General features: G+C 37.2%; 1 protein-coding gene across 6 annotated transcripts in view; it reads right to left on the bottom strand.

The window, feature by feature from the left end:
- Positions 1–1716: 1716 nt before the first annotated feature.
- Positions 1717–20910, bottom strand: part of ksr1a (kinase suppressor of ras 1a) — a 52298-nt gene continuing 33104 nt past the window's right edge. For 3 of the 6 annotated variants that reach the window (XM_048612798.1, XM_048612793.1, XM_048612797.1), the window contains 4 exons: positions 19694–19825; positions 19273–19408; positions 18287–18420; positions 1717–10532 (listed from right to left, as the gene is read on the bottom strand). In XM_048612798.1, coding sequence (XP_048468755.1) covers positions 10451–10532; positions 18287–18420; positions 19273–19408; positions 19694–19825 — 484 coding nt within the window. In that variant the 3' untranslated portion in view covers positions 1717–10450. Of the gene's footprint in view, positions 10533–12797; positions 12834–18286; positions 18421–19272; positions 19409–19693; positions 19826–20910 lie in introns of all 6 variants that reach the window. The other 3 variants (XM_048612794.1, XM_048612795.1, XM_048612796.1) reach the window with 3 other exon arrangements.

Raw genomic sequence — 20910 nt, 5'->3', positions numbered from 1 at the left:
TTGAACAAGTCAATTAGAAAATATTGACAATACTTAGACTTCAATTGCATTTCTGCTTTTAAATCTATAGTTTATTTTATGAATATGACATTTAAGAAAACACAATTTATATTTGAAAGTTGTTTTATGTTGAAGAAGATCCTGAACCATCTAAATAGTTATGTTTATTGATTTATTTCAGAAATTATTTCAGTTAGGATACAGAATTTCAACCTGGACATTATTTATTTCCTCCCACCCTCCCAAGAAAATATGGCCACAGGAATCCAACTTTGGCTTTAACATAGTTTTCCAAAGCAATCAATGCTTTATGTAAAGTTGCGATGTTCAGGAATGGAATCACAACTTACTGCACTGATTATATCACCACAGCATTGTGGATGAAATGCCGAAAAATTTCAATATGTGCCAGAGTAAACTGTGGAGCGCAAGGGTTCAAAGGTTCTAGTGTGAACCACAGCACACAAGACGACAATATTTACAGTGGTACAATCCTTCATGTCTGATGGACAAATTTAAATCCCATGGAAACCATCAGCACTGAGAAGTGATTCAGTACAAATTCAACTAAATCCTTTGCATTGGAAACTGAAGTCATCGAATTTGATGATTTAAAAACTATAATAGTTAAAAGGTATCTTTGTTAATTGTATCCCATTGATTTTATTCAAATTATCAGTTTTTTCTGCCCTGTTTTAAAATGGCGTCTACACCAATACGGAAAGAAAGATAGTACATATGCACAGCAGGTAATTGGGAAGGTTACTGGAACGTTGGCCCTTATTTCATGGGGATTGGAGTATGAGAGCAGGGAGTCTTACTGCATCTGTACAAGATACTGGTGAGATCACATCTGAAGTACAGACGGCAGTTTTGATCCCCTTATTTAAGGAAAAATGTCATTTCATTTGAGGCAGTATTTACTAGATATGCAATTGTACAAACTGAACTGCTTTTGAGACAGTGTACAAAAGTGGGCGCCACTGAATGGCAACTTTGTGCAAAAGCAGTTCAGAGAAGGTTCACTAGGATGATCCTGGTAAGGTGGGAATTGTCTCATAAAAAAGGTGGACAGGTTGGGACTCCACTCACTGGAGTTTAGAAGGATGAGAGGTGATGGCATTGAAACATATAGGATCCTTAAGGGGCTTGACAGAGTGAATGCTGAGAGGATGCTTTCACTCACAGGAGAGACTAGGACCAGAGGGCACAGTCTCAGATAAAGCAGTATTAGTTTAAAAACGGAGATGAGCAGGAATTTATTCTCTCAGGGGGTTGAGGAGGTCCTTGGAACTCCTTGTCACAGTCCTGGTGTATATTTAAGACTGAGATAGATAGATTCATGATCAGTAGGGAAATCAAGGATTATGGGAACAATGCAGGAAAGTGTAAATGAGAAAGGTCAGATCAGCTGGGATCCTGTCGAATGGCAGAGCAGACTCGATGGGGTAAATGGTGTATTTCTTCTCCTATTTCTTATTGTCTATATTTTGCACCCAGCATTTAGGTTGATACCTGTTTCTGGGAAGATTTTAAGAGTTCAACCATTAATTTGTATGCAGTGATATGTAGAAAACCCTCAACTTTCTGACTCCAATCTGAGAAAGTCCCCATCTGAATGGATTTCACTTCCATTCTGTGCCTCCCTTTAGCCCAGAATGTGTCACAGTACTGCATTAAATGTTCTCAATCATTCTGTTAAATAAAATACAATGCAACTGATAAATGGACTTTTTAATTATGAGCAAGAAAACAATATTGTCTGCACAAAAACCTACATGTCTGATACAGAATTCATCCAGCATACTGAGACTCTTGGAGTTGCATTAACTAAACATAGACCTTGGTTAATACTAACAGATTCTCATATAAATTAATTGCAGTTTCCTGGAAGACAAACCCAGTTTATAGAAAATATAATTTTACTGTACAAATTTACATCACATTCAAATCTAATTAAGTTGCTTAAACAAATGTGTTGCTTTCTTTAATAGCCACCAAGTACATATAGTATTGCATTTCACCTACTACTGCAATATTCTACAATCAGAACAGCCATTTTTCACATTTAAATTTATTTTCTGGGGTTGAAAACTTCTTGTATTCGCTCCCTTGTATAAGCGTCCCATAATATTAAAATTTCAAACACACCACTTATTGCAAAATACTGCAAAATGGCAGCTGCCACTTAGCAACAATATATAGAATATTTTTTTCAAAGGAAGCACTAAACTTAAACAGCACCAGTGTACATACAAGGTGCAAGAATCCAACACAAAAATACCCAATCCTTAAAGTTTAAGCCATCAATAAATTATTGAAAACTCCCCTTTTTTAAAAAAACCGCACGCGCATACACACACGCACGCACACACACACACACAGAATCCATGTACAGAATTTCTAAAGTACCAAAAATGCTACACCTAGCTTCAGGAAGCCAATATAAAATGTAATTTACATTCATAATACATGTTCAAGATTGCACTGAAACCATCGTGCTTATGATGCTACTCTGCTAAATATACTTCGGTGCCACTGTAACGTTTGCATTACATTCAGTCTCAGGTGCAATACAAAGAAAAGTAGCCAAAGGAATCTGCCACAATCATTACAAAACCAAAACTAAAATAAACGCTGTGTGTGTGTAACTGAGAGAATCTTCGAACCATGAGAGTAATTCGTATGCTTTTTTTATGAACAGAGGTAGGTCATTCAAGGAATAAAACCAACCGCTAATAATAATGATACTTGCAATCCCAATTTTGCTTTTTTACTTTAAAAAAAAATTGATTCACAGGATATCATCATCATTAACAAGGCCAGTATTTATTGCCCATTCCTAATTGCCCTTGAGATGGTAATAAACTGCCTATTTGAACTGTAAATCATACGGTGAAAATATTCTGAGATGCTGGCCTTTTGTTTTGTAGGCTATTTGAGAGGGCAGTTAAGAATCACGTGTAGGTTAAGCTGGGTAAGAGCAACAGATTTCCTTTCCTCAAGGAAATTAGTGAACTACGTGGGCTTTTACAACCAATGTCATTGTCTCATGGTCAATATTACGGATACTAGCTTTTTATTGAGATTTTATCAGATTTAGTTCAAGGTGCAATGTGGCTGATGTGAAAGCATTAGCAAACTCCTGCAAACACGACAGTCTGCACTGACAAACTGTTCCCGAGATAACAGCTGTCAAAACTGCAGCTGTGACCAGGGATTATCTCACATTCATGAGAGGTTGTATCTAAATTCTAGTCTTTAATAACATGTAACTTGAAAAAGTAACAGACAATTACTGCAACCAAAGATCCCATTATCCAAACAGATACAATGATGAATCATCTGTTTTAGTGATGTTAATAAAGGATAAATGTTGGTTAGGACATGGGGCGAACAGCATTGGTTTAACATCTCATCTGAAACACAAGACAGCACTCCCTCAGTGTTCACGTCTCTGCAGTCCAGCTCAAAATTTACCTCAGCAGATTGTAGCAAGTGCTTGCAACGGGATAGAGTTGATAACCTGAAGATCCCTTTATCTTTTCTAAATGGAATAATCATATTTTTAAAATAAATGATTAATGGATCCAAAGTAATTACAATTAGGCTGATATATTTAATTACTATGTGGAATAAGAAGCCACCCAGAGATCAACAAAAGAACATTAAGGCTAATTTGAAAAGAGCTCAGAAGCATTCATTGCAAAAGGGAACACTTAACAGCAGTAGAAGGAATATTAAAATGATACATAATGAGACAGAGATAAGGAATAAGCATATGTCTAGCAATGATAGTTTCAAAGATAGATCCTTAGGATACGGGAGTCGTTAACTGAAATTTTACCAGCTTAGGACAATTACAAGAACTAGAATGCTTTAATCATGAAATGTATCTCCATGACAAAAAAATTCCTAAACTAGGTCTTAACCACTGGATTACAATCAAATATTGCATTAGCAAGTTATACAACCTGTCATTCATAAAACAAATTATACTATTCCTGATTTTCCATAACTAGACAACCACTTGTCAAATTCTATTTTTTTTAAATAAACACTTAAGCAGCTCTCTCATAAGTTTTTATTGGAAACTTCAAATGATTTTCCTTTCTACAGTTCCTTTTCTCAATTCCCTCTCACACCAACTGACCTTCAATTTCTCTCATCAACTTGCCAAGCAGTCACAACTCTGCAAAATTCTCAGGTGTCATTTTTACTTTGTCCTTTCAGCTCCCTCACTCCTGTCTCTAGTCAAATTAGCTCTTCCCTTTTCAGTCATGAGGATGGAACAGATTTTTCTGCAACTACCAATATTTCGAATTTGACATTTTGGAGAGGGATGAGGGAAAAAGGAAAGATTTCAGATCAAAATGCCTCTTAGTATTCCACTTAGAGGTTTCAACAAGAATTGGATGATCAACTCAATGCGGACAAATTCAAATTTAATTTTGAGTGGAGATTCAAAACTTCCTCACTGCTGTTTACAGTATTCAATTGTAGTTTAAAATCTTCCCTCCTGTCAAAACTGTGACTGTGCAACAGTATTGCATTGAGACTAATACTCAACATGGTGACTGAAAATGTTTCTAGCTACTTCAAGAGTAACAGGTCAAGAGTTACTAAGTTTCAATAGAACTAAGTGGGGACAGGTGGGACAAGGCTCATTTCTGGAGCATTAACACTAGCATCAACTAACCGGATACAATGGCATATTGCGCGTGCACAGTTTATATAATTCCCAAGGTGTCAATGCACAAAACCACGAGATACTCTATATAGTTCTTAACATCAGTGAGTTGATCATCCAAGGTGTTGTGCACCGAGTGTGGAGAACAAGTGCAGTCTTCAGGTGAAGCAGAGTTACAGGAAACTTCAATTTTAAGTTATATACATTGTATTTAACTTTATATTTCTGTTATCTGTTCAATCCAACATAATAGGACACTGAAATAGAGAGAGCAGACTAGAAATCTGGGAGTTAATAATGCTTGGAATGTAATGCCAGGATTGCATTGCTTCCAATATTCTATATAGGTAACGCCATCAGAGTTTGCTGGGACCCTTTAAATGGTTCACTACAGTTGCAAATCTGGCAGCCACCTGTCCCAATGGAACTAGACACCCAGCAATCCAGGGCCACCCTTCCTGACCTAGGTCACACTGAACTATTCAACACAGAATCTTATGTTTCTGCACTGATGTGGCTGATTTCCCAGTGAAGCCTATGTTTGTCCCCCTTTATTACCTAATTTATTGACAGATTAGGGGGTACCACTGGTAAGCCCGTTTTTAATATCAATTCTCAACCATCTTAAGAATGCAAAGATGAATTACCATCTGGAATACAACTGAGTGGCTTGTGAGCCATTTCAGAGGGCAGTTTTGAACCATTCACATGGATCTGGAGTGTATTAATGAATTAGGGAGTTTTGGTATTGTACAATCGAGTAGGTCATGGCCTTCATTACTGAAATTAGTTTTTATTCCGTTTACTCCAGCTTCCATAGTGGGATTTGAATGGGTGTCTCTGGAACATTCAGCCAGATGTCTGCATCACTATTCCAGGAATACAACCACCATGCTGTTATACCTCTCATTGGAGCTGGATGACATTGTTAAATTCAGCCAATTTGTTGGCCTCCACAGAAAAATTGGGTTCTGACTTAGCAAACAGAGCACAAACCCCTGTTAACATTTCCCTTGGTAACATGCGAGACTTCACCTTTTAATGGGCAAGTCATAAACATCTACTGTCCTTTTCATTTTCCAAGGCTCAGGGGATACATCTAGTCTCTGTCAGAATTAAGATGCACATCAATAAATCCTGGGTTCTTGTTTCTGAACTCTTATGTGTGTTGGAAAGATGCAAAGTTACAATGGTTTGTAATTATAAAGCACCTTTAACATAAGCTCTTCACAAGAGTGATTTGCACTGATGCAAAGAGGGGGACATTAGGAAAGATGACCAAAAACTTAATCAAAGTAGTAGAATTTAAAGGAGCATCTTAAAGCTGCAAGGTGGCAAAGTCGCAGGAGAGAATTCCATTGCTTAAAACAGAAATTGGCAGGGCCACCAACGAAGTATGTTATGTAAAAGTAGCCAGAGTTGGAGGAAAAACAGGTTGCTGGAGGTTACAAAGATGGGAAGGAGTCAGTCACGGAGGGATTTAAACATCATAAAGGTTTAAAAAAAAAAAAAAAATGGAGGAACTACTGGAATGTAAGCCCATGCTAATCAATGGGCAGGAAGGTGAAGTGCAAACTTAATTTTCCTGTATGTCATGCTGGTCTCTGCATAGGCATGAATCAAGTTGTTCTATTCCCTTTGGGAAGATGACTCAACTGCTCATGGTGTTTGATAGCATTGGTTTAGGTGTCAAGGCGATTTTTCATTTACATCCAGTTAGGATTCTAGTTCTCTTGGTATAGCTTGGGATGCCAATAATTTGATTGGGTCATCATTCATGACAATACATCAACAGTGTCAGAATGATAAATGAACAAGGAATCAAGAATTGAACAATACAGTGAGTTTTAAATGGTGTCCAAATGCAGGCCAAGATTCAATGATGCACCTGTCCCATAAGAATACATTGTTCAACAAGTAACTTTCAAAACTAATTTGAACTGTACCCATTTGCCTGAACTCCAAAATATTACATATGGTCCAAACTTTTTTAAATATACAATTCACAAAAATACACTATTTAATAAATGGAACATTGCTAATTAAAAACAGTTGAATTTAATTCAGATGTTATTTTGATTGGTATTTTTATATCACCCTTCACAGAGGGAAACTGCATTTGTTCAGTTCTCTGACTTAGTTATATTTCCACCCGTACCATCCAGGTATGGTTACAAAGTTTGCATAAATATGCCCCCTAAATTTATGAAAGGCTTTTACAAGTCTAACAAACATACCATAAAATCTAAATTATTAAAGAAATAATCGATTGCCTCAGTTACATACACGTTTCAATACAAGTCTCATCCAAACCAAAAAGTTCATGCAAACACTAGAGAATCTGTGGTCTTCACGGCAGATTAGTTACAATACGGCGGTCTCTTTCTAATTACCATTTCTTTTGTAGTCCAAAAATCCAAGAAAAACATTAAAACAATTTTCTGTTTCACATTACCAAGAAATTAGTTTGTATGTAAACACTCAGAATGCGGCTCTATTTACAAAGTGGTCCTCAGCATCAGTCCAAACCCAAAGATGCAGGATCCGATTACCTCAGGGCTTTTCCTGGACACTTGAATCAAATGTAGGCTGCTTGAAAAGAACCTTGTATGCATGATAAATACAAAAAGGCTCAACTCCATGACCCAAATAGTTCACTGTGATGCAGAGCCTTTTAAAAGGTCAGATCTCCGAGCTCAGGGTCCCAGTGTAATATAGTCTTGTGTTTGTCAGCCAATTTTTAGACAAAAGTACAAATTGGGCAACACCAAAAGTCAAACAAGGGATTTCTCAAGCTCTCTCTCTCTCTCCTCTGCCCCTGTGGGGAAGTGACTGGGAATGAGGGCAGAATGAGATAAAGGATCATTTCAAGGATTCAAACAACAAATAAAATCCAATTATTCTTGGTCATATGTAGTTCCAAAGGGACACAAAATAAAACACAGAAAACAAAGTCTATGTCTCAAATACAATTATCTTATGTTTGCACTAACAGAGCAAAAGGGGTCCAGCCAGAATATTTTTCTTCCATTTTCTCTTAATTTCTTGTAATATCTGCACTTGAAAGGATAATAGACCTTTAGAATTTTTTGGAGTTGCGCACTTAAATTTTCTTACCATTTAGTAACTAAAGTAGTAAACTAATTAGACTGCATCAAAATGGCAATCTTTTGTCAATATGCTCACATGTGGGATTTGAAAGTAACAATGGTTGAATAGAACACAGACAATACATTTAGCAACAGATAATGCTGCATCTAGTACAACGTTCCACTGAAAGCATTTCAAATACATTTTCACTATGCTATACTTTATCAAAGTGGAATCTTTTGTGCAGACTTTCTGCACACAGGTACAAAACATAGTGCTGTCAATAAATACCTGTGTGTATAAAGTGCTGCAAATAAATTTAAATTTGTCATTCAATATACAATATCCAGGCACCAAGCCTGCCCTCCTTCTCAGCCCCACCCCCAGCTACAAAGAAAATTTACAGACAGACCAAATCTATGGAATAAAAATGAACACCAGCAACAGAGATGTAAAACTGGCCGAGTGACAGCAGATAGTGTAGTTGTTAATGGATGTTTTTTGGACCGGAGGAAGTTTGGTAACCAAGCTTCCCCGGTGTCACTGTTCAAACACTTGCTCTTTTGGAAATACTGTGTACAATTCTGGTCGCCCTTGTATAGTTATAAAACTCGAGGGTGCAGAAAAGATTTTCAAGGATGTTTCCAGGACTGGAGGGTTTGAAATATAGGGAGAGGCTGAATAGACTGAGGCTTTTTTCCCCCTGGAGCGTAGGAGGCTGAGGAGTGACCTTATAGAGGTTTATAAAATCATGACGGGCAGGGATAGGGTGAATAGGCAAGGTCTTTTTCCTAGGTTGGGGCAGTCAAAAACTAGAGAGGGCATAGGTCAAAGGTGAGAGGGGAAAAATTTAAAAAGGATCCGAGAGCTAACTTTTTCATGCAGAGGGTGGTGTTTGCAATGGAATGAGGTGCCAGAGGAAATGGTGGAGGCTGGTATAACTACAACATTTAAGAAGGCATCTGGATACGTAAGTGATTAGCAAGGGTTTAGAGGGATATGGGCCATATGCTGGCATATGGGACGAGGTCAGAATGGGATGGCTGACAAGTTGGACCAAAAGGTCTGCTTCCGCGCTGTACGATTCTATTACGTCAATGAACTTGACTTCAGGGCAACATTTCAAAATTTGTAGATGACATAATTTGGAAGCGTTGCAAGCTGTGAGGAGCAAAATCAGAGACAAATTGATGGAATGGCCAGAGAAATGGCAAACAAAGTTCAATGAAGTCAACTCTGAAGTGATACATTTGCTAGGAAGAACACAGACAGAATACCAAAAACGAAATACAGTTCTAAAAGAGTGCAGGATTGGGGGACCAGGGTTATTTTGTGCACAAGTCATGCAGGACAGACCCACAACAGTGGATAAAGCATATAGTATTATAGGCTCTACTAACAAGGGCATAGATAGCAACAGCAAGGAGATCATGTTAAACTTGTATAAAACACTGGTTAGCCTCAACAATGGAGTCCATTGTTGCACTCCATCTATTTGTGAAGAAACTGAAGAGAAATTCCCAAGGATGGTTCCAGGAACAAGGAATTCAATTACATAGATCGAAATAAGAAGTTGGCATGGATATCAATGGAGAAGAGAAGGAAGAGAGACATCCAAAATCATGTGGACTCTGGATAGAGAAGATTGATAAGGAAGAAACTTTCCCATTGGTGGAAAGATCAAGAATGAGAGGGTACAGATTTGAGTTAATTTCCAAAAAAAATGGAGATATTAGGAGAACTTCTTTCTGCAGTGAGTGGTTTAGATCTGAATGCTCTGCCTCAGTGTGGAGGAGTCAGGTTCAATCAAGGAATGTGAAAGAGAATTGAATCATTATTTGAAAAGGGAGAATGTGCAGGTTACAGGGAGAAAGTAGGGGCAAGAGTGTTAGGTGAATTGCTCATGAGAAGAGCTGAAGAAGACACAGTGGACAGAATGGCCTCTTGTACTGTTAAATTCTGTGTTACTTGCATCATCTGTTGCTTTAATGGTTCTTTCAACTTAATTTTGATTCCATGCACAGAATTTTAATTGGCACTCTGATAACAGCTTGTTAAATATTGTTTCATCTAAAGTATTCAAACTGTGAATGTTTCAATTGTTCCCCGCCTTTAATTCACTGCCCACCTACAAGTTTACTGGATAAAGAGCTTAGGTCTGATAAGATTTATACCCAAGCTGTTCATAACTTGCCTTTTAGAGTTTTCATCAATAGTGAACATTTCCACAGGTAGGATTCACCGATTACTGTGAAAAACTTCAAGTAAGTGGCTTAAGTCTGTTTCCATTCTTTGATTTGATTATTCTTCTGTGGTTTCAACTGGGGTTTTCACAATGAAATCGAGTTCAAATGCACATGAAAGTCCTGATCAACTGAAATTGTAAAATCCCCAGCAATTACAAGGCATTTTTAAGACAACTCTTGTGATGCTACTTAAATAGTATTATGTCTTGAAATAACAAAAATTCTATATACAGAAAAATGTCAAGAAGTGGTAACCAGTCTCCCAATAGTCAATAGGCCTATTCTTTACTTGGTCACTAGTCAGCTTAACTGTTGCAAAAAAATGTAGTGAACCATTAAACATTTTTGGAAACATTTTGAGGAACATAAAATTGATGATAGTATCACTGAAACGCAACCCATGAAAACAAAGTGAGCATCCCCATTAAATCTTTTGATTGCTTTGCTGTTCCAGAATTCCCAGGTCAAGTCTTTCGAACCTTGCAAGACCTTTGCTACTATTAATGCTGAAAAGAAATAGGAGAAATAGAACAGGTTAACTTCTTTTCCCAATTCTATCCCAGCAGGGATAGTGACTGCAAAAAGACATACCAACATCGATCTAGAAACAGCCAATGTGTAAGCAAGTAAAAAATAAAAATATGGACAAGAGCTAAATGGTCAAATAAAGACTTGAAAAGTAGAGAACCACACACAGTGCAAATATTTTGCTTGTTCCTTCAGCATGTGTGTAGTATTAGTATAGTCAGTTAAACCATGCACAGCCCAGTTACAGGTATTTTGTTTGAAGTACTTCCAAGTAATCAGGCTCATTCGGTTAGTATGAAGAAGGATGGTTTTCTGTAAACGATGTTATCTTTGAAGCCATTACCCCAGAGAAAGAAAACTCCGAAAGGCAAAGAAGCTTGGGAGCATTAGCATTACTGTTACATTGTCTCCAAGGGTTAAGTTTGAAGATTTAATGATGGAAATGATTGCCAAAGTTGTTGCATCACAGGGGAGAAAAATTGGACGCATGCAAGGCAGACCCAAATTTTGCATCAACAGCTACAACCTGAAAGAAAGGAAAGAAAAGGAGAATTGAAAGTTAATTGGTTAAAATGAAAGAAACCAACCATGCATGGGGCTAAGTACAAATCAAGCTTTTAGTATTACATTCTTTTCATTAGTACAAGCAATAGAGTAGTGGAGAACAAGTGCTAATTTCTGAATGTAAAACCAGCTCTCGTGCCTACTGTTTAAAATCCTATGCCAAATATACCTGAAATTGGAGAACTTCAACTTTAGGGTCAAACCATAAAGCATGCTCACAAATAGGAAATGTCTATTAGGTTGAACATACTATCCCATTTTCTGCACATCTATGGTGTCAGTGAGTACAGTTAATTGAGTCATGAGGATTACGTTTACAAATACTCTATCATTTATTGTTACAATTGAAGAAAAACAACTTTCATTTAATCAGAGTTTCTCATGACCAGCAGACATCTCAAAGCATTTTACAACCAAAGTATTCTCTGAAGTGTAGTCATTGTTGCAAATGTAAGAAACAGTAATGTTAGTGTTTGCTGTTTTTGGACTAAGATCTGATTAAATTAAATCTGAAAGCACATTGTTGATAGACTTTACAGATAGACTTGTAACTTTGAATGTTAAACAAGCCATGTGCAATTCTTTGGGCACTGGTGCTATATAAGTGGCCTCAAGGGTAAGTATGGAAACTTTTTAATATATGTATAGGTCTGCTGTAAGTTCATATTCAGATTAGTGAATGGCAATAGCTGTTCAATTGGAGCAATATGGCATAGAGGATATCAACGTAAAGGAAAGGCTGAAGAAACAAAAGATGGAAACTGATTCAGGCATTATAGGGGAATGATAGATTTACAACATATCGCAGTTCTGGCCATGACATATAAAATATTGTGACATAACACATTTTTATGTCCAATCATGAGAGAAAGTAGTTGCTCTAATGGGTTCTTACTGTTCAACAAAGCTGGATCATCCAAATATGACGAGTGTAAAATTTTGACAGATATTTCAGCTGTGATATATAAAACTATAAGCAACTTGCAACTGTTTTAAATTCATTCTTGGAATGTGGGCATCACTGGTTCAGCAAGCATTTATTGCCAAGAGGGCAGTTAAGAGTCAATCATACTGCTGTGAGTCTAGAGTCACATGTAGGCCAGACCAGATAAGGATGACAGATCTCATTCCCTAATGGACATCAGTGAACCAGATGGGAGTTTCACACTAATCAAAGTGGTTATATGGTCACCATTAGAGTAGATTAGATTAGAATTCTGTAGAAGAGTCACTGGGATTCAAAACGTTAACTCTGCTTTCTTCCACAAATGCTACCAGACCTGTTGTTTTTGCACAGTTAGACTAGTGTTTTTTTAAACTCAAGAATTTTATTGAATTAAAATTTCATCATTCGCCATGATATTCAAACCCATGTCCCCAGAACGGACAATCTGGATCTCTAGTCTAGAGATGTTATCACTACAAAAATGTTTGGTAGTACCCTACAAGTAGAGTTTAAAAAGAAACAGCAGATTGAAAAATGGAAAATTTAATTTTAGTACCTAGTCACTGTACATTTACTGCTTCTCTAAAGCCTTTTTATTGTAACCAATATAGATATAATACAGACAATGTGTTCATCTAAAACCATAAGGAATAGATTAGATATGCTAAAATTACATAAAAGTTTGAAGGTGGGAAGGAAGTTAGTATATCTAAAATTGAAAGCAATTACTCACTACTTGCTGTGGTGTCTTTTTTTTCAGAATGACAACCTAAATAAGATACAGTACATTGTTTAGAATGAAGAGGCAAATCTTCAAACCCAAATATAATAGTAATACATTTTGCAATTTTCGTTAATCGCAGCTTATTACAGGTATCAGTCATGTCAGTTTTCAACTAACAAATTGGCTATAGTTCTTATTTCCTTAGCTCCAAAATTTTGATCAGCATATATTAGAATCGATTTTAAAACCATTATTATTGCATTAAACTCTTCATAGTTAGTGGATTAACAGCTTTGTTGAACAGCAAGTTATTTTCTTATTTTTGTACATTCAGTGGAAAATATTTTAAAGCTTACTGTCCACTAAACAGAAAACAAACAAGGAATGTATTTTACATCACACTTTAAAATGTTGTTTGAGAACATTTTTTTGAAAAGTCAAAATAACTCCGTTCATTCCTTCACATTATAAAATCTCAACAACCTGCATTTACTCTGCCTCTAATCCTCATAAATAAAACCTCAGAACAGAAATGTCCTTGCAATAAAGTATGTCCTTTATGTAGCCATTCAATTAAGCAAATAATAAATCAATAGGTTTCCCACTAACAAACACAACCTGTTGGGAACTGTGAAAAAGATTTTTAATTGAATTTCATAACTGGCAACTTCTGACAGTGACTTCAATGTTTCAAAATACTGAAACAAAAATGATAATTTCTTATGCTGCAATGTTCAAGAGAACACAGAATCAGAGAAGAGTGCACAATTATGTAACAAGTTGCTGTGTGCTATGGGATTTATATATTCCTGTGAACACTTTCACCCGTCCTTTGAATCTATCCATTCTAAACGTTCCTAAGTTTGGAGACTTGCACCATGCCTTATTCTAGTTGCACTTTACAATCAACACTGACAGGGCAGCTGTCCAAAATGTGTCCTGGCTAATGCTCCCTTCAATTTTTCCTCCCTCATTGCAGGGAAGCACCTAACAATTCTTCAGAGCTCCACCTGCCACATGGATACTTGATGTGCCTTGTCTTTTAGATACAAACTTAGAAACACACGAGCATAGAACAGAAGTAGGCCATTCAGCTGCTCTGCTAACCAACACTATCATGGCTGATCCAATCAAGTGCACATTCCAGTCTATCCCGAATAACTTTTCACCCCCTTGCTCAACAAAGCTCTACGCATCAGCTTTAAAAATTTACCTTCTATTCCACCAACTTTTCAGGAAGGTTGTGTCTGCTGACACATTAAAGCACATTGTTTAAATAGCGATAAAAAGCTAGCAAACACATCCTTGTAGAAAGAATTGAATGAAAGAACATATTGGTAAATGTAAAAAAAAGGTAGGTAAAGTAGATTTAACTTTTTTTTAAAAATCAGCTTTTTTCTTTATTTACACATATGCAGAAAATGAGAAAACTCAGAGGTGAACATGGGCAGTTCGCAATTAATCGGTGGATTGTTGGTGTCAAACAACTTCGTTCCAGGAAGAGTTCCAAAGACTCAAAAACTTCCATCCAAACATACTATATAGTTCACTACACTGTAGGCTCCATTCTGCTACACAGGGACAAAGGTTGGTCATACAGCCTTGAGTCTGATTTTTCATTTAATTAGCTTATGGCTGACCAGAATCTTAACAGCATCAACTTGGTTCTATAGTTCTAAAACCATTCTCTAATAAGACACACAAATCACAATTCTGAAATTTCCATATTATTGAGCCTCAGCAGCTCCTTGGGTAGATTTCTACGTCCCATTGTGTGAAGAAGTTCTCCCTGATACCACTTTTGAATGGACTACCTCCATGCCTCAGTTCCAAACTCCCCCAAAGGAAATAGCTTCTGTTTACCACAACAGCTCCGTTAATCATCTTGAATATCTCAACCAAACCACTTCCAACTTCAATTTCAAAGATACAAGCCTAGTCTTTGCAATCTCCCTCATAATTTAACCTTTTCAGTCCTAATATCATTCAGACCCACTTCAAGGACAGTATATCCTTTGAGATGTGATGATCAGAACTGAACTCAGTACACTAGATGGCATCTGATCAGAGCTTAATGTAACCTAACATGACTTGCATCATTGCTTTCCAATGCCTTGACATAATAGCCAACAATCCATCAGAATTTAATATTACGTTTGTGCCTTACACCAGCGTAACATCTAAAAATAACAATTGAAATCTCTCTTAGATCAGTTTACCATCACTTGTTTAGCTCCACTATTAACAGCAAAACTTTTCTGAATTACCCCAAAACCTAAAGAACGGAAAATCAGTACAACCTTTTAGGAAGGGCTTCCACTGCTAATGTTTGGTACAGTGATGTCAAAGCACTTTATATATTGCTATTACCAGAAAAATGACACTGATCAAATGGAAGACTATTTTATTAGAAATAGAAATACTACAGACAAACGGAAGGTACATTAGATTCCAATTTAGCCTGTCAAATGTCTTGTTGAAGATCACAAAGCAGGATGATGATGCAAGGCTTGATGGAGAGAATAAGGGTGCCAATAACTTGGAGGACGTGATTCATGTACAAAGATTTTTAAATTCCCAAAAACATTAAAAATATAAAGAAAGCAGGGATATAAAGGTTCAACAGTGTTCAAAGTTTAAATACAAGAGAATGATGAGGCATTCAAATAAAAGGTCAGATGCAGTAGGGTAATACAGGTTAGAAGTCCCAGAATATGGATGTCCAGGGAATTACAAGAGGATACCACAGTGTTCACACAAGAACGAGAAGATAGATGGAGAAAGATGAAGAACAGACCCAAAAGAAGAAAAGAAAATAATTGTTAGTGCTTTTCTTAGTCGTGATAAGAAAATACAGTTTAAAAAGTAAATGAGTTTTAAAAATGGTCAACTTCCTTTTCCGTTCAAAGGTTTAAGTTGTACATTCCCAAGAGTGCAAATATAATGTGATGTCAGCTCTCAAGCAGAACCAAGTTGGTGGAAGCTTTGTCACCTACTTTAGCACAAAGTGTGGTAAAGCAAATGTTTAGAAAAAAAAAACACTCAAAGTGATTCCTTTTGGGTAGAAAGCACAATGCTGAACTTTTCCAATTAAGCTAGTACTCCCATGAAAAACAGGCAGATGCCATTAAGCATAAAAATTGGTTCCAACACTGTATTTAGGGTTCCCGATACGACCACAGTCTCCTAGATGGAGAGTGTATCCATTTGTGGAATCAGAGCAGAAGTTCTCAAAAGGAACTATAGGCCAACCCAAAAAATTTAAAACCTAATTTACCAACAATTATTGCGAGGGTTTGTCTGAAGTTCTCGGGTTCAAAGATCACAACTGCTGCTGAGCCTTCCATGTGCATTCTCTACAATCCCATGTCCCATATGGCTACACAGGGGGACCACCAGATTTTCCATGCCCTCCAATGATGAGCTGCAGGTCAGTGCTCATTTAGCACAAGCAACTGGTCTACACTATTGTAATGAGATTAGATAATGTGTTTTGGGGCTTATACCGATGCCAATGGTAAGGCATCCCCATCACTCTGCCTGCTGCCCACTCAAAAAAAAACGATCTCAGTGTTTCCTGCAACTAGTGAAATATCAAAGAACTGTGAAGAAAAATATTTTGTTCAAACACCACACAAGGAAACTTCCTACAATAAACATTGATTGGGAATTGATTCTTTTTGTTGCAACTGAAGCATTAATAGTATGAAAAGGACTCCATAAAGTCTAAGTTTCCACTTAAACTTAAAATGCCAGGACAGAAGATAGCTAAATTTTAATTCACCACTCAGTTAGTTGTCCCAGCTGGACTGTTAGTACATTGTCAAAAGCTGTGGGATTTTGTTTGGGAAGAGAAAAATAGTTACAGAAGAAGATCACTGAGCCCCTCTCTCAGACTCCCCAGTAAATGTATACAGCGCAGGGTTGGTAGATGCCTGCCCATTTTTGAGCTTGTAACTTTGCCTGAAACAGAAAGAAAATTCTGAGCAAAAAAAAATTTAAAAACTAAAATGCTGTGATTAAGAAACTCAATTCACTAGTAAACAGGTGAGTGGGGCAAAGTTACAAAATTCAACCTGAACCTCTGCAGTTTAAGTTTCACCAAAGAAATCAGAATGTATGCCAGGTGTGGAAGGACTAAAAACCAGACGAGGAGAAAACAGATTAATTCTGTCTCCCAATTTCTCAGTCTCTTTTGCAACCATTTAAATGATACAATCTTCCAGACTAGTGCTTCCAATGTAGCTTTCTCCTTCCTAAACCAAATATGCACCTTTCTATCATTTACAAGGCCCTCAATTCTGCATGCCATTTCATCCTATTTCCTTCCAGAAACATGATTGGTCTTTCCTTGTCCTCACGTTCTGCTCAGCAGTCTATGTATGCGATGCAGCAGGTTCTGTCAGTGTGATGCCAGCAAACATACCTTCACCTCCTCTCTCAGCAATTCCCAAGTGGCTGTGCCCCACGCAACATCCTGATTCATTTCGGTCATCCCCAATATTCCCTCCCCTTCCCCTGGTACTTTTCAATTCAGTCACGGGAAATGTAACTGACACCTACTCTTACCTCATCCCTCATCACCATCCAGGGCTCAAGCACTCCTTTCAAATGGAACAATAATTTACCTTGTGCTTACTTCAATTTAGTACACGATGTTCGTTACCTACAATGTGGTCTTGTTTACATGCCAAGCACAATCTGGATGACTACTTTGTGGACCACATGCATAACCCCACACTTCCAGTCACATATCATGTTATTTCTCCACCTTGTTTCCACTCTGGCCATTCTATCTTTGACCTATCAGAATGGCTGAAAGAAGCTCAACAAAAGCTCAAGGAATATGGCACTTTCATATGGACACTCTACAGACTTGTTCATTCTGAATTCAACAGTTTTAGTTTGTAACCAATGGCCCCATTTTGTTTGCTGGTTTAGATTTTTCTGAAGAAGGGTCCCGACTTGAAACATCAGCTTTCCTGCTCCTCTGTTGCTGCCTACCTGCTGTGTTCCTCCAGCTCCACACGGTGTTATCTCTGACTCCAACATCGGCAGTTCTTACTATCTCCTTGGATTTTTGCTCGTTTTTCTCTCAGTTTCTTTACTTTGCTTTCAGATCAGTTATTCAGTATCTTGACATTCACACCTTCGCTAGACATGCTATTTATTCACTTATGCCATTACCCCATCTTTTGGCCTTGCACCATGACCTCTGTTTCACAGACCTACACTTTTGTTTGTTTTCCCACCTTTCTGAGAGCCCTTCCCTTGCTTGAAAGCCATTACATTTTTAATGAATAAGTCAGAGAGCTGAAACTCTGTTAATTCTGTTTCTCTCTGACAGTCAGCAGCATTTTCTGTTTCTTTATGCCAGTAAGCACGGGCACATCCCAACAACTAACAATGGTGCTGGACTGGAAGAAAACTGAACATTAGCCAAGCAGACTGAAGCACTACAATGTCAGGTACAAAACAGAAAGTGAGGAGATACTAACTCTGCAGATTTCCAGAAGTGACCTGGATGAGAAAGTCGCCTGTTGAGTTTTGGCAGTTTTTCAAGCATGTCCATCAGCTGAGTAAAAGTTGGCCTTTCATTTTGATCATAAGACCAACATGCAGATAGAATTTCCTACAGAGCAAGCAGAAAAAATTGTCAGTGTTTCAGTTTCTCCTTTATTGCTGTGAAACTTTGTCAGTAGGTTTGGCTTGGTCCATGAAGAACCTGACCGTGAACACCATTAAGTGCTGGTGTCAACGTACTTTGTTTCTACTCTCAGGTTTTGACCAGTTCAATGGACTTGTACTGTACTGCCTCAGTATTCACATGTGTCATAAAATCATCTTAAATATCAGATTAACTATTTAATGCACTTGTTTCTGATTTGTGAAAGCATGTGTATTTCTCTCCTACTTCCCTTTGTTCTATTCTTTTAATTGTTATTTGTCTGTATTCTTTTAATTTTAACCAGTAAGGGGAATTTCTGATTCTTGCACAAATGCTGACTAAATTACTAAACATTTTGAGCATTTTCTGTTTTAACTTGTAATAAGCTATTGATGATTCAAAGATGATGTTTGTCATGGAGACTAATTTTAGTACTTCGACTCAGTGATCAGCTAACTACACAGTGTAGGAATTGAACCTTGGATCCACTGCTCTATGTGGGTTACTGATTTACTCGTGAAGTCCTTGGGGGAAGCTTAACCATTAGTCATACATGGAAATTATGATATAATTGCAATTTTAACAATTCCAGTAGGGGAATGTAGCAACTCCAAAACAGATGTTCAAATACATTTAACCAAATTTCCCTTTAAACATATTTCTTCAAATGAAATGAGTTACGTGATTTTAAAATGATTTTAATACTTGAAGACATTTTTTTCAAAAATTTAAAAGTCAGAGAACCTGATGACTTTGTAGAAACTCAACGTAACCCTCAAACAAAACAACAGCTGTTCTGCAGTAAGTCTTACTTACCGTCACTTCCTTTCCCAAGGAAATCTGAGCTAGTAGATTTTGGACTCCTTCTCCACTACCAACTTGCCAGATTATTGCCTCTACAGGTTGGTTCTTAAATGGCCATTCTCTGGCCTGAAGTTCATACCAAATAGTCCTGCCAAAATTAGGAAATTAGTCAAAAATAAGCATTATAGGGAATGACAGACTTAAAAAAATTCCACAGCTCATACTGTACCAACACTATACAGCATAATACAGCATACTTAAACATTCAGTTAACTAGCTTACTTTAGAATGTACCCCAAATGACATGCCTGTGGGGCACTGCATTTCAGACAATTAACTTTTCCCACAGAAATCCTTAGAATCAAACTTAAATGAAAAGTCATTCACTTTCTAAGAAATATTAGCTACATTATATGGGCATAATAGCTCTTACCCAAATGCATATACATCTCCCGCCTTTGAAAATGGAAGTTTGTCTTCATCCTTGCCTGAATACATTTCTTGGACTATTTCAGGAGCTACATAGCACAACCATCCATTTGGCAGCTTCAACTCATTCTCTCTCCTGTAACAATTCCATTATAAAATTAGAAACCTATTTTAACATGATTGCCAAAATGGAAAACATTTGAAATATATCCAATTCACCCTCATTTGAAAGCACCAGTTCATGATGGGACACAATTTGCACTGACAAGTCTTTGATACCTTTTCGTGTGGATATTATATATGATAACATTTGACTATACGAACCATGACAGTCAAGCATCACCCCATCCATATCCCACATTTTAACAAAGATTTTGGAGCTGGACAATGCTTAGGAAAGACCTCTGCATAACTTACAATGAAGACTAGTGATCCAAAACTTAATTGTAATGATTTTTGCACTGATCGTGCACGGACTGGCAATGACTATACATACAAAAAAAAAGTAAGTTAATGAAATAAATAAACCTGTAGTTAACAATATATTTTGGACTCCTTCTCCACTACCAACTTGCCAGATTATTGCCTGTTCAGGTTGGTTCTTAAATGGCCATTCTCTGGCCTGAAGGTCATACCAAGTAGTCCTGCCAAAATTAGGAAATTATTCAAAAATAAGCATTATAGGAAAATTGCAGACTTTTTTAAAAATTCCAAAATATTAAAATTACATGCAGTGGTTATTTTTGTTTTAAAATTCATGGCAGGGGTATCGTTGGCAAGGCCAACATTTGATGCCTATCCCTAAAGGCCTTTGGGAAGATATGCCAAGAAAACTCCTTCAGCCACCTTGAACTGTCCCAGTCCGTGTAGGGAAAGATTTCTACTGACAGTGAAGGAGGAGCAATATGATTCCATATTAGGAACTTTCTTCACTGTAAACTTGCAGTTCCTTGTTCAGAAAGAACTGTGTGGAACAGAACTTCAGTAATACAGTAATCTTGCAATTCAGGAACGTTGCTATAGTCCCTCGGGGTTAACATTATTGCCTTCTTAATCACAATAGGCAAAACCACCCTCTGCTGACAGCAAATGGATGTGATCCATAGTCATCCTTCAATAATGACCAATGGTTTCAGTTGGCTGAAAGAAACCTTGCCACCCAGAGCCAATTAAAATAATGATCTCTTCAAAGTACCCTTGAAAAGAAAAGTTTACACTAAA

This window comes from Rhincodon typus, chromosome 26 (assembly GCF_021869965.1).
Source record: "Rhincodon typus isolate 14 chromosome 26, sRhiTyp1.1, whole genome shotgun sequence".
Taxonomy (NCBI): domain Eukaryota; kingdom Metazoa; phylum Chordata; class Chondrichthyes; order Orectolobiformes; family Rhincodontidae; genus Rhincodon; species Rhincodon typus.
Note: the sequence above shows the minus strand (reverse complement) of the source record. Positions and strands in the feature narration are given on the sequence as shown.